This window comes from Belonocnema kinseyi, chromosome 9 (genome assembly GCF_010883055.1).
Source record: "Belonocnema kinseyi isolate 2016_QV_RU_SX_M_011 chromosome 9, B_treatae_v1, whole genome shotgun sequence".
Classification (NCBI taxonomy): Eukaryota; Metazoa; Arthropoda; class Insecta; order Hymenoptera; family Cynipidae; genus Belonocnema; species Belonocnema kinseyi.
In genome coordinates, this window is record NC_046665.1 from 115,355,532 (window position 1) to 115,369,671 (window position 14,140).

At 20.2% G+C, this 14,140-nt stretch overlaps 1 protein-coding gene across 1 annotated transcript in view; it reads right to left on the minus strand.

Annotated features, from left to right (window-relative positions):
- LOC117180702 (glycerophosphocholine phosphodiesterase GPCPD1-like) overlaps positions 1–14,140 on the minus strand; it is a 66,644-nt gene that overhangs the window by 36,423 nt on the left and 16,081 nt on the right. The window contains exons 3-4 of the mRNA XM_033373191.1: positions 9,446–9,599; positions 1,375–1,600 (exon numbers count right to left, since the gene is read on the minus strand). Coding sequence (XP_033229082.1) covers positions 1,375–1,600; positions 9,446–9,599 — 380 coding nt within the window. The remainder of the gene's footprint in view (positions 1–1,374; positions 1,601–9,445; positions 9,600–14,140) is intronic.

The following is a 14,140-nucleotide window of genomic DNA, read 5'->3' on the forward strand; positions in this document are numbered from 1 at the left end:
AAGAATTCAAGGATTTCAAATATTTTGAAGATTTCAAGAATTTCAAAAAACATTGAAAAATATTTCACAAATATTTTAAATATTTAAAAGAATTCAAGGATTCTAATGATTTCACAAATATTTTAGAAAGAATTCAAATACTTCACAAATATTTTTAATATTTTTAACATTTCTAGGATTTCAAATATTTTAAAGATTTCAAGGATTTCAAAAAACATTGAAAAAAATTTCACAAATATTTTAAAGATTCCAAAATATTTAAAATATTTAAAAGAATTCAAGGATTTCAATGATTTTACAAATATTTTAAAAAGAATTCAAATACTTCACAAATTTTTAAAATATTTTAAAAATATATTTTAAATAAAATATTTTAAAAAGCATTTAAAAATCAAAAGCATTAAATGTTTTTTAAAAATGACAAAATATTTCAAATATTTTAAAGATTTCAAAGATTTGAATGATTTCAGAAACATTTTAGAAAGATTTCCAATATTTCACAAACATTTGAAATATTTAAAACTTTTGCATACATTTTCAAACAAATTACAAAATATTTAAATGATATAAAAACTTTTAAAAATCAAAAGAATTCAAAGATTTAGAAAAATTTCAAATATTTTGAAGATTTCAAGGATTTTAATGAATTCACAAATACTTTAGAAAGACTTCAAACATTCGAACAGATTTGAAAGATTTTACGAAAATTTCAAAGATTTCACAAGCATTTAAAAACAGTTGAAATATTTTAAAAAATTCAAATAATTTGCATATATCAAAAAGACTTGAAAAATTAAAAAAGATTTTTTTTTAAATATATCACAAATTCTCATATATTAGAAGGATTTCACAACGGTTTCAAAGACTTCACAAACCAAAAAAAAAGGGACAAAAATTTCAAAAAATTAAAAAAGATTTAAAAAATATAATACTTTAAAAATATTTCAAAAAATTACAAAAGATTTATATGATTTCATAAAAACTTTGAAAAATTAAAAGAATCCAAGATCAAAACTTTTTTTTTTAATAAATCACAAAAATTGCAATAGTTTCAAAAATATTTGAAACATTTTAAAAGATTCGAAAATGAAAAATCCGCCTTAATCTAATGAAATAATTTTCAAGACTTTGCAACAGATGCGGCTAAAAAAAATCGAGCCACCTTTAAAAAATTCCATGAAATTTCCAGATCTTCCAAATTTTTGTAGCATCCCTAATATTGTGTCCGTAATTTGTTAACATCACAGTGAATTGTTGTTTTTTGTTAGAATTTGTTAAATAATTTTAATAAGTGTAAAATGTGTAAAATATTTTAACCATGTAAAAAAAAAAAAAAGATCGATTTCGATTGATTGGAAGAAAAAAAAAGCTCACCTTAAGAAGATGGAGCTGCTCCAAAGTGAGATCTTTTACGGGTATTTCCAGCATATCCATAGCCTCAATTTGTTTTTTGCGCTTCAACGAAATCGAAACATGAAAATCGTGATAAATGACTGGAATCAGGTCCTTTGATAATTGGACGTCAAATTCCACCATATCGGCACCATGGTATGCGGCAGTCTTTAAAGAGGCAATGGTGTTTTCTCGTACATTGGCACAACTATAGAAAATAAATAATTCCAATTTTAGGAACACAAATATTTTTTAAAAAATGCTGGCAAAAGAGGGGAAATATGGCGATTTTCCAACAAAAATAAGGGACTAATAGGAAAATAAATTCTTTGAAATAAAAATAATAATGTATAGATATAATATTAAATTTAAAATTAAATTTCAAGTCGAAATACATCGAATCTTCAACTTAAGAAGATTAATTTTCAACGAAAGTCGATTTTTTTTTTGTAGAAAACAGTTGACTTTCAAACCCGAAATGTTGAATTCTCAATTTTAAAAAATATTAATTTTTCCACAAACATTTCCAATAACAAAAAAATAGTTGAACTTTCAAGCGAAAAAGCGAATTCTCAACTAAAAATTTCAATTTTCTACCCAAAAATATCAATTAAATTTCAAAAAGTCAATTTTCAAAGAGATAAATTTTCAACTAAAATCATGCTTAAAAAATTAAATGTTCAATGAAAAATTAAAAATTCTTGACGAAAAGATAATTATTTAACAAACAGCTGAATTCTAAGTAAAAGAAGATAAAATTTGTACCAAAAGAAATGAATTTTCAATAACAAATGAGGAATTTTTTATTTTTTAACATGAATTTTAAGAAATAATTGGAAAAGATTTAAACACATTTTAAATAATCTCCTAAGATTTCTAAAAAGAGTGCACAAGTTTAAAAAAAAGTGCAAACAGGCAAGATACATTTTGTTTTAAATTTGATTAAATTCAAGAAATATTTAGAAAATTCGAAGATTTTTAAATTAATTTTCTTTTGAAAAATTAAATTTTAAAGAGTTCAAAACATTTCTAAAAAATTCTAAAAAAAAAAAATTGGAAAAGTTAAAGATAATTTATAAAAGCCGATTTTTATTCGAAAACGAATTTTCTACAAAATAGTTGAATTTTCATCAACGTAATTTAATTTTCAGACAAAAAGATGAATTTTCAAAGAAAATTCTAATCTGTAGCCAAGATATCAATTTTCAATACAAAAAGCCGAATTTTTCAACCAAAAAATTGAATTTTCAATCAAAACAGATTTTTCCACCACAAAATAGAAAAACTGTCAACTAACCGGCGGAATTTAAGTAAAAAAAAGTCCATTTTCAAAAAGATAAATTTTTAATTAAAATAATGCACCTTAAAAAATTGAATCTTGACTTAATTTAAATTGATTTTTTATTTTGAAAAATTAATTTTAAGAGAAAATTGAAATAGATTTCAACAAATTTCCAAATAATGTCCTAAGATTTCGAAAAAAAAAGGACAAAAGATTTTAAAACAAAAATATCTAATGAGGCAAGATAAATTTTGTTTTTTTTAATTCGAGTAAATTCAAGAAATATTCAGAAAATACGAAAAGCTTTTTAAATAAATTTTGTTTTAAAAAATTAAATTTTAAAGAAGTTTTCAAAAGATTCGAAACATTTCAAAGAATTTCTAAAAATTTCGAGAAAAAAAGGTTAGGAAAATTAAATTTTTAACGAAAAAATGAGAACCTTTTAAAGGATCAATTTTCAACACAAAAAGACGAATTTTCAACGAAACAATTAAATTTTAAAACAAAAAAATTTTTTCCGCCACGATATAAAAAAACTGTCAACTAAACGGCGGAATTTTCAAACCAAAAAAGCGAATTCTTAACTAAAAAGTTAAATTTTCTACCCAAAAATATTAATTTTAATTTTAAAAAATCAATTTTGAAACAAACAGATAAATTTTTGATTAAAATAATGCTTAAAAAATTTAATTTTCAATCAAAAAAACAAAGAATTCTTGACGAAAAAATAATTATTTAACAAACAGTTAATTTATAAATAAAAAAATTTGAAATTTGTACCAAATGAAATGAATTTTCAAGAAGAAATAAGGAGTTTCCTTAAAATTCATTAGATTTAAATTGACTTTTTATTTTGAAAAATGAATTTTAATAGAGAAAATTGAAAAAGATTTCAACAAATTTCCAAATAATCTCCTAAGATCTTGAGAAAAAGGGTAAAAGATTTTAACACAAAAAAAGTTAGGAAAATTTTAAAACAATTAATTAAATTATGTCTAATTTATAATTTTAAGATGTACCATTTTTTTAACAAAATGTGGATTTTTTGAAATTTTAAACGAAAAAACGTGAAGCTTTTAAAGGATTTTGAAAGGTTTTTAAAAATAATAAACAAAATTTTCTTTTGAAAAATTAAATTTTAAAAAAGATTTAAAAACATTGTAAACATTTCTATACATTTCTAAACATTTCAAAATAAATTAGGAAAACTTTAAGACAATTGACTAAATTTTATATAATTTATCATTTTAAAATGCACAATTTTTTTTTTAACAAAATGTGGATTTTTCGAAATTTTAAACAAAAAAATGAGAAGCTTTTAAAGGATTTTGAAAGATTTTTTTTTTTAAATAAAAAACAAAATTTTGTTTTGAAAAATGAAATTTTAAAAAAGATTTAAACAATTCTAAACAATTCTAAAAATTACGAGAAAAAATTAAGAAAATTTATCACATTTTTTATAATTTATAATTTTAAGATGCACAATTTTTTTTAACAAAATGTAGATTTTTTTAATTTTGAACAAAAAAAATGAGACGCTTTTAAAGGATTTTCACAGGTTTTTAAAAATAATAAACAAAATTTTGTAAGATTCTTCAGACAATTTAAAAAGTTTTTAAGACACTTCAAAAGAGTTCCAAAAATATAAAATTTAAAATCGAAATATATTGTATTTTCAACAAAGAAGTTAAATTTTTAAAAAGATTTAAAAACATTGTAAACATTTCAAAACACTTCTACAAATTACGAAATAAATTAGGAAAATTTTAAGACAATTGACTAAATTTTGTATAATGTATCATTTTAAAATGCACAATTTTTTTTTAAACAAAATGTGGATTTTTTGCAATTTTAAACGAAAAAAATGAGAAGCTATTAAAGAATTTTGAAAAGTTTTTTTTTAAAATAATAATTACAACAACATAATTTAATTTTGAGGCAAAAAGATAAAATTTCAAGTAAAATGATGAATCTAGAAAAAGGAGTTTAACCAAATGGTAGAATTCTAAATTTAACAAAAAAGGAAATTCTCAACAAAAAATGTAACAGTTGATATTTCAAGCAAAAAATGTTTTAATTTTGAAACAAAAAAAGTGGAATTTAACAAAAAAAAAAAAGAATTTTCGAAGAAAATTTGAATCTTTAGCCAAGAGATCCATTTTCAATACAAAAAGGCGAATTTTCCCACGAAAAAAATGAATTTTCAATTAAAAATTTTTTTTCTGTCACGAAATAGAAAAACTGTCAACTAAACGGCGGATATTTCACGCCAAAAAATCAAATTCTCAACTGAAAAGTTAAATTTTCTACCCAAAAATATAAATATACCTAAAAAAAAGTAAATTTTCAAAGAGATAAATAAATAAATTAACAAACAGTTGAATTCTAAATCATAAATGTTCAAATTTGTACCAAAAGAGATGAATTTTTAAAAACCGAATAAGGAATTTCCTTAGAATTTATGGGAGGGTATAAATAGATTTTTTATTTTGAAAAATGTATTTTAAGAGAAAATTGAAAAAGATTTCAACAAATTTCCAAATAATCTCCTAATATTTCGAAAAAAGATTTTTAAATAAATTTTGTTTTTAAAGATTATATTTTAAAGAAGATTTCAAAACATTCTAAACATTTCAAAAAATGTCTCAAAATTTCGAAAAAAATTAGAAAAATTTTAAGACAATTGACTAAATTTTGTATAATTTATCATTTTAAAATGCACAATTTTTTTTTAACAAAATGTAGATTTTTTTTTTTAATTTAAACGAAAAAATGAGAATCTTTTAAAGGATTTTGAAAGAATTTTAAAAATAAAAGAAAACATTTTGAAAGAATCCTCAGCAATTTTTAAAAGATTCTAAGACACTTCAAAAGATTTTCAAAAATATAAAATTTAAGATCGGAATGTATTTTATTTTCCACAAACTAGTTGAATCTTAATCTAAAAAAAAATTAATCTTTAACGAAAGTCTTGTGTTTTTAAGTCAAAAAATCGAATTTTTTTTAGAAAACAGTTGACTTTCAAACCCGAAAAGTTGAATTTTCAATAGAAAAAAAATTAATTTCTGCACAAACATTTGCATTTAAAATAAAATAGTTGAATTTTCCTGAATATAATTTAATTTTCAGGAAAGAAGATAAATTTTCAATTAAAACAATGAATCATAAAAAAAAAATTATTTTTTACTAAGGAGTTCAACTTTCAACAAAATTGTGGAATTGTAAATTAAAAAAAAAATCATCAATTCTCAACAAAAAAGTAATAGTTGATACTTCAATTTTCCAACGAAAAAATTGAATTTTTAACCAAAAAAGATTTGTGCGTCACGAAATAGAAAAAATATTAACAAAAGGGTGGAATTTTCAAACTGAAAAAGCGAATTCTCAACTAAAAAGTTAAATTTTCTACCCAAAAATATAAATTTTAATGAAAAAAAAAACAATTTTCAAACAAAGAGATAAATTTTCAATTAAAATAATGCACCTTAAAAAATTTAATGTTCAATAAAAAATGACGTATTCTTGCCGAAAAAAATAATTATTTAAGAAAGAGTTGAATTCTAAATCAAAAAGTTGAAATTTGTACCAAATTTAAGAAATATTCAAAAAATTCATAGATTCTAAAGTGAATTTTATTTTGAAAAAGTAAATTCTAAAGAAGATTTCAAATCATTCTAAACATTTATTAAGAGGCACCATATTTTTTTACAAAATGTAGATTTTAAAAAAATTTTAGCGTAAAAATGAGAATTTTTGAAAGGTTTTAAAAATATAAAAAAATTTCGTAAGATTTTTCAGAACATTTTTAAAGAATTTGAGGCACTTCAAAATATTTCCAAAATCATATTGAATTTAATATAAAATTTCAAGTCGAAACATATTGTATTTTCCACAAAAATAGTTAAATCTTCAAATAAAAAAAATTAATTTTCAACGAAAGTCTTGTGTTTTCAAGCCAAAATGTCGATTTTTTTTAGAAAACAGTTGACTTTCAAACACGAAAAGTTAAATTTTCAATTTAAAAAAAAATCGTAATTTTGGCAAAAATATTTCCGGTAACAAAAAAAGTTTAACTTTCAAGCAAAAGAAATGATTTTTCTACAAAATTGTTATATTTTCAACCAAAAAGTTGAATTTTCATCAACATAATTTAATTTTCAGCCAAAAAGATGAATCTTCAACTAAAATGATGAATCTTGGAAAAAAAATTTTTGTAACTAAATACTACAATCAAATTGTACAATTTAAAATTTAAAAAAAGTATAAATTCTCAACAAAAAATGCAATAGTTGATATTTCACGTGGAGAATATTTTAAATTTGAATCTAAAACAGTTGAATTCAAGTTAAAAGTTGTATTAAAAGAGATGAATTTTTAATCACAAAATAAGAAATATCTTTCAAATTCATGGGAAAATTTAAGCGGGATAAAATTTTTTATTTTGAAAAATTAATGTCAACAAAAAATTGAATAAAATTTCAAAAGATTTCAAATGATTCCCAAAAATTTAGAAAAAAGTAGAATATTAAAAAAAAATCAATTCGACAAGAATACATTTTTTTAATTCGAATAAATTCAAGAGATATTTAGAACATAAAAAAAATGGTTTTAAATAATTAAGTTTTACAGAAAATTTCAAAAGAATCTAAAATTTTCTTTTGAAAAATTAAATTTTAAAAAAGGTTGAAAAACATTGTAAACATTTCCATACATTTCTAAACATTTCGAAATAAATTAGGAAAACTTTAAGACAATTGACTAAATTTTGTATAATTTATCATTTTAAAATGCACAATTTTTTTTTAACAAAAGGTGGATTTTTCGAAATTTTAAACAAAAAAATGAGAAGCTTTTAAAGGGTTTTAAAAGATTTTTTTTTTAAATAAAAAACAAAATTTTGTTTTGAAAAATGAAATTTTAAAAAAGATTTAAAAAAATTGTAAACAATTCAAAATATTTCTAAAAATTGCGAACAAGAAATTAAGAAAATTTATCACATTTTTTATAATTTATAATTTTAAGATGCACAATTTTTTTAACAAAATGTAGATTTTTTTAAATTTTGAACAAAAAAATGAGACGCTTTTAAAGGATTTTCACAGGTTTTTAAAAATAATAAACAAAATTTTGTAAGATTCTTCGGACAATTTAAAAAGTTTTTAAGACACTTCAAAAGAGTTCCAAAAATTTAAATTTAAAATCGAAATATATTGTATTTTCAACAAAGAAGTTAAATTTTTAAAAAGATTTAAAAACATTGTAAACATTTCAAAACACTTCTAAAAATTTTGAAATAAATTAGGAAAATTTTAAGACAATTGACTAAATTTTGTATAATGTATCATTTTAAAATGCACACTAAAAATTTCGAAAAAATTTTGAAAAAATTGCGAAAAATTTGAACACAATTTATTAAATTTTAAAGAATTTTTCGAAATTTTAATACAAATTTAAGTCAGTTTATATTATCTAAAGGACGTAAGAAGTTTTAAATGAAAAATAATTTATAACTTTAAGATATAAATTTTTTTAAGAAAATGTAGATTTTTGAAAATTTTTGATAAAAAATGAAGAAGCTTTTAAAGAATTTCAAAAGGTTTCAAAATAATAAACGAAACCTTTGAGGTTCCTCAGAAAATTTAAAAATATTTTAAAGCACTTAAAAAAAATTCTAAAATTATCAAAAAAGTATCTGGAAGATTTTTAAGCAATTTGTTAAGATTTCAAAATAGAAAATTTGAAGCTTTATAATAATTTTGAAGGGTTTCAAAATAATTTAAAAATTGCTTAAAATTCTTGGAAAAATGTTAAAATATTTTGTATTTTGAAAAATAAATTTAAAGAGAATTTTTAAAAATATTTTTAAAAATTACATAAAAATTTCCGAAATTGTCAAAAAAAAGAATCGAGAGGATTCTAAAACGATTTCGTTAATTTTAGGTAGATTTTTTTTTCAGATTTCGATCAAAATTAAAAGCTATTTAACTATTTTTTTTAATTTCAAGAGGGGAAAAAATTCGAAAAATTACTAGAAAATTTTTTTATGAATTTCAAAAATAAATTAAAATATTTAAAGATTTTTAAAGAATTAAAAACAGAATGTAGAGTTAAAAATTAAAATTTTTAAGCTTTTTAATGATTTTAAAAAGTTTTTAGACAATATATAAATTATCTTAAAATTCCTGGCAAAACTTTTAATGTTTTTTTTTATTTGAAAAATAATTTTAAGAAAAATTAAAAGGATTCTAAAAGATTTCACAATATTAAAAAAAAAAAAATGGGTAGTCTGAAAAATCCCGAAAAATAAAATATTCGAACAAGAAAATTCCGAAATTAGAAAAATCCAGAATAATTAAATTCCTAAATAAATTATAAAATAGAAATATTTCCATCAAATAAAAGTACCTTCTTTTATTTATTATTTTATTATTTAAAAATTTGTGAGATTCGGAAATTTCTTAAAATCTTTCAATTTGTTTTAAATTTATTAAATAATTTTCAAAGAGATTGGAAAAATTTTACAACTTTGAAGTAAGTCCGAAAACTTATAAAAATATTTTTAATCATCTTGCAAATTTCTAAAAGTTTTTAAATATCTTTTTAATTGACTCGATTTTTCTTTAAAAGATGATAAAATACTGTAAAATCTATTAAAATAAAAAAAATTTCTTCATAATTATTGAATTAAACATTATTTTCCCCATAAAATTGAAAAACTAAAGAAAATAATGATATTTTAGATAAATATTAATAAATATGAATGCGTCTTACTTTTGCATTTCTAATTTGAATGACGTTCCAAGTCCCCTGTGCCCAACGTCCAGGCCAGACCACCTTTCTTCCCAATGTTTTGCGTATGAAATACTCATGTTCCATGATTGATCAGCGATTGGTTTTATCGCAACATATTCAACAGTCAGTTGTCCTAAAATTAAAAATAATATTTTCACAAGGGTTTTTCAAATTTTTTTTCGTTGTAAAATAGTTGTTAGTATTTTAGGGGAAATAGGGGACTTAAAATAGAAAAATAGTTGACTTTTGTGGGACTGCAGAACAATAAATACACATATTTTTAAGAAAAATTAAACAAAAGATACGTGAATTGTTTCCTCGTTTAATACTGAAAAGGAAAATGAAAAAAAAATTCATTTTTAGCATTTACTGTTTTTGATTTATAATTAAAAAAAATTTTTCAGAATGTTGAATTCTGAAGAGAAAGAAGAATTTTTAACAAAATATACATTTTTTTAACCAAATGGTTTGATTTTCAACATTCAATTTATAAAATAATTGATTTATTATTAATAATTTATCAAAACAATTCAATTAACAAACAAACAGTTGAATTTTCAATCCAGGAGATTAATTTTACATTTAAAAAAATTAATTTTCAACAAAATACATAATTTTTTAACCAAATGATTCGATTTTCTACAAAAATGTTCTTTCAACAAATTGGTGGAAATTTCGACAAAAAAATATGACCTCTCAAGAAAAATATAATAGTTGATGTTTCAATTATAAAAGATATTCATTTTTATTCAAAAACAGAAATTTGAAACCAAATTGTTGAATTATCAGCTAAAAAAAGATCAATGTTCAAGTAAGGAAATTAATTTTTTACGAAAAAGAAAAAACTTTTCAAAAAAATGCATAAATTTTTAACCAATTGGTTCAGTTTTTAACAGAATAGTTGAATCTTTATCCAATTAGTTTAATTTTCAACCAAACAGTTTAAAGTTTGATGAAATTTTAATTTTAAATCAAAAACGGTAATTTACTAACCAAATTTTTGAATTTTTCAACTAAAAAAGATCAATTTTCTACCGAAAAAAACGTATTTTAAACAAAATACATTAGTTTTGCAATCAGATAGTCGAGTTTTTAATAAAAAAATATCCATTTTCTACCAAAATGACGAATTTTCAATGAAATTGATCAATTTTCAACCACATGGTTCAATTTTCAAAAAATAGTTCAACAATATGCATGGATTTTTATCTGAAAAAGATCAATTTTCAACTAAAAATGGAATCTTTACATTCTCAGTTTAAGAAATAATAATTTTAAAATATATATATAATAATAAAGGAAATGTAAATTTTTAAACAAAAAATTTTTTACAAAAAATACAATTTTTCAACAAAAGAAATTAATTTTTAAGAACTACTGGAAATTTCAATTAAAGAAGGCAAATATTTAACCAAATATTTGATTTTTGATTTCAAAAAAAAATAATTTTTATTAGAAAATGGAATAGTTGAATTTTTAACTAAAAAAAGTTAATTTCACTGAAGAATTCAATCATTTTTAATAATATTAGGAAATATTTCACATTTATTAAAAATATTTCGCATAGATTTCATTAAGATTTCGGATAAATTTAATTGATTTCACAAAGACTTCAATGATTTCCCAAACATTTAAATAATTTCACAAATTTTTCAAAAATATTTCGAAGATTTCTAAATATTTCACAAAGATTTCAATAATTATCCAAGGCTTTCAAATATTTAGTAAAGATTTAAACAATTTCACAAATATTTGTAATATTTTACAAAGATTTCGGATAGTTTAAAAAGTTTTCGCAAAGTCTTCAATGATCTCCCAAAGATTTAAACAATTACAAAAATACAGAAAACATTTCAAAAATATTTTAAATATTTTAGAAAGATTTCAATGATTTCCTAAAATGTGTAAAAATTTCAAATATTTCATCAAGATTTCGGATAGATTTAAAAGATTTAAGAACGATTACAATGATTCTCCAAAAATTCAAAATATTTCACAAAAACTTCAATGAATTTCCAAAGACTTCAACAACTTAGAAAAATAAATATACTAAATTTTTCCAAAATATTTTTAATATTTTATAAAGACTTCAATGATTTTCCAACCATTTCACAAAAATTTCAAATATTTCATTAAGATTTTGGATAGATTAAAAATATTTTATTGATTTTCCAAATATTTTAAAAATATGATCAAATATTTGAAATATTTAGAAAAGATTTTCAAATATTACGGATAGATTTAAAAGATTTCACAAAAATTCCAATGATTTTACAAAAATTCCAAATATTTAGCACATATTTAAACAATTTCACAATTATTATCAAATATTTCGTGTATTTCAATCACTGTCTAAAATTTTTTAAAAGATTTCAAATATTTCTCGAATAATTTAGATTGTTTAAAAACATTTCACAAAAAAATTAAATATTTCGCAAAGATTTCGGATAGATTAGAAAGATTTCAATTATTTTCCAAATATTTCAATCTTTTCAAAAATATTATTGAATATTTATAAGATATTGAAAATATTTCGCAAAGATTTTGCATATACTTAAAACATTTTATGGACTTTAATTATTTCTAAAAGATTTAAGAAAAATTTCATGATTTAAAAAATATTATCAAATATTTGAAATATTTGGAAAAGATTTTCAAAGATTACGGATAGATTGGAAAGATTTAAATAATTTTACAGTCATTCAAAATATTTCACAAAGATTTAAACAATATCACAATTATTATCAAATATTTCAACAATATTTCGCACATTTCAATCATTTTCTTGAGTTTTCAAAAAGATTTCAAATGTGTCGCAAAAAATTAAAATATACCAAATATTTCAAAAATAATTTTAATACTTTATAAAGATTTCAATGATTTTCCAAGGATTTCAAAAATTTTATAAAGATTTCAAATATTTGACAAAGATTTCTCAAAGATTTAAATGATTTTCCAAAGATTCCAAATATTTGGCAAAGATTTAAACAATTTCACTAATATTATCAAATATTTTAAAAGCATTTTGCATATTTTACAAAGATTTTAACGATTTGCTAGAGATTTCAAATGTCCAAAAAATCCAACAATTTAGAAAAATAAATATACCAAATATTTCAAAAATATTTTTTATATTTTATAACGATTTCAATTCAAAGATTTCGGATAGATTTAAAATATTTCAATGATTTTCCAAACATTTCAAAAATATGATGAAACATTTTTTAATTATTTAAATATTTCGCAAAGATTATAAAGATTTCTCTCAGATATCACAAAAATTTTAAAGGTTTCGCTAACATTTCGAATAGATTAAAAATATTTCACAAAGATTTCAATTATTTCAAAAATATGATCAAATATTTGAAATATTTCGAAAAAATTTTCAAAGATTTCGGATAGATTTAAAAACATTTCAAAAATTCAAGAAATATTTTATAAAGATTTCAAAGATTTTGAATATTTCATGAAGATTTCAGATAGATTTGATCAAGCATTTGAATTTGAGCAAATATTTCAAAAATATTTTGCATATTTCACAAAAATTTTAACGATTTGCTCAAGATTTCAAAAGTTTCACAAAAATTGGATAGTTTAAAAAGATTTCACAAAGATTTCAATAATTTCCCAAAAATTTCCCAAAAATTAACAAAATAAATATAGAAAATATTTCAAAAATATTTTTAATATTTTATAAAGATTTCAAAAAAACTTGAAATATTTCGGATAGATTTCAAAGATTTTAATGATTTTCTAGATATTTCACAAAGATTTAATATGTTTCGCGAAAAATTCGGATAGTTTAAAAAGATTTCACATAGACTTCAATGATTTCCCAAAGATTTCAAAAATTAACAAAATAAATATAGAAAATATTTCAAAAATATTTTTAATATTTTATAAAGATTTCACAAAAACTTGAAAGATTTCGGATAGATTTCAAAGATTTTAATGATTTTCTAGATATTTCACAAAGATTTAATACGTTTCGTGAAAAATTCGGATAGTTTAAAAAGATTTCACAAACACTTCAATGATTCCCCAAAGATTTCAAAAATTAACAAAATAAATATAGAAAATATTTCAAAAATATTTTTAATATTTTATAAAGATTTCACAAAAACTTGAAAGATTTCGGATAGATTTCAAAGATTTTAATGATTTTCTAGATATTTCACAAAGATTTAATATGTTTCGCAAAAAATTCGGATAGTTTAAAAAGATTTCACAAAAACTTTAATGAATTTCCAAAGACTTCAACAGTTGAAAAAATAAATATTTCAAAAATATTTTTAATATATTTTAAAGAATTCAATGATTTTCCAAAGATTTAACAAAAATTTGAAATATTTCGCAATGATTTCACAAAGATATCAATTATTTTCTAAACATTACAATCATTTCAAAATATTTGAAAGATTTTGCAAAACATTTTTTATATATTTAAAACATTTCACAGACTTTAATTATTTCTCAAAGATATCAACAATTTTATAAATATTTTTTATAATTCGGATAGATTTAAAAGATTTAAGAAATATTTTATCATTTCAAGAATATTACTAAATATTTTGGATGCACGCCCAAAGAAATTGAAACGTGCATGTGTTGAAGGTTCATGTGGTGCATTAACAAAAAGGGATGATTTCTAATTTGAACTAAATGTTTATTCAA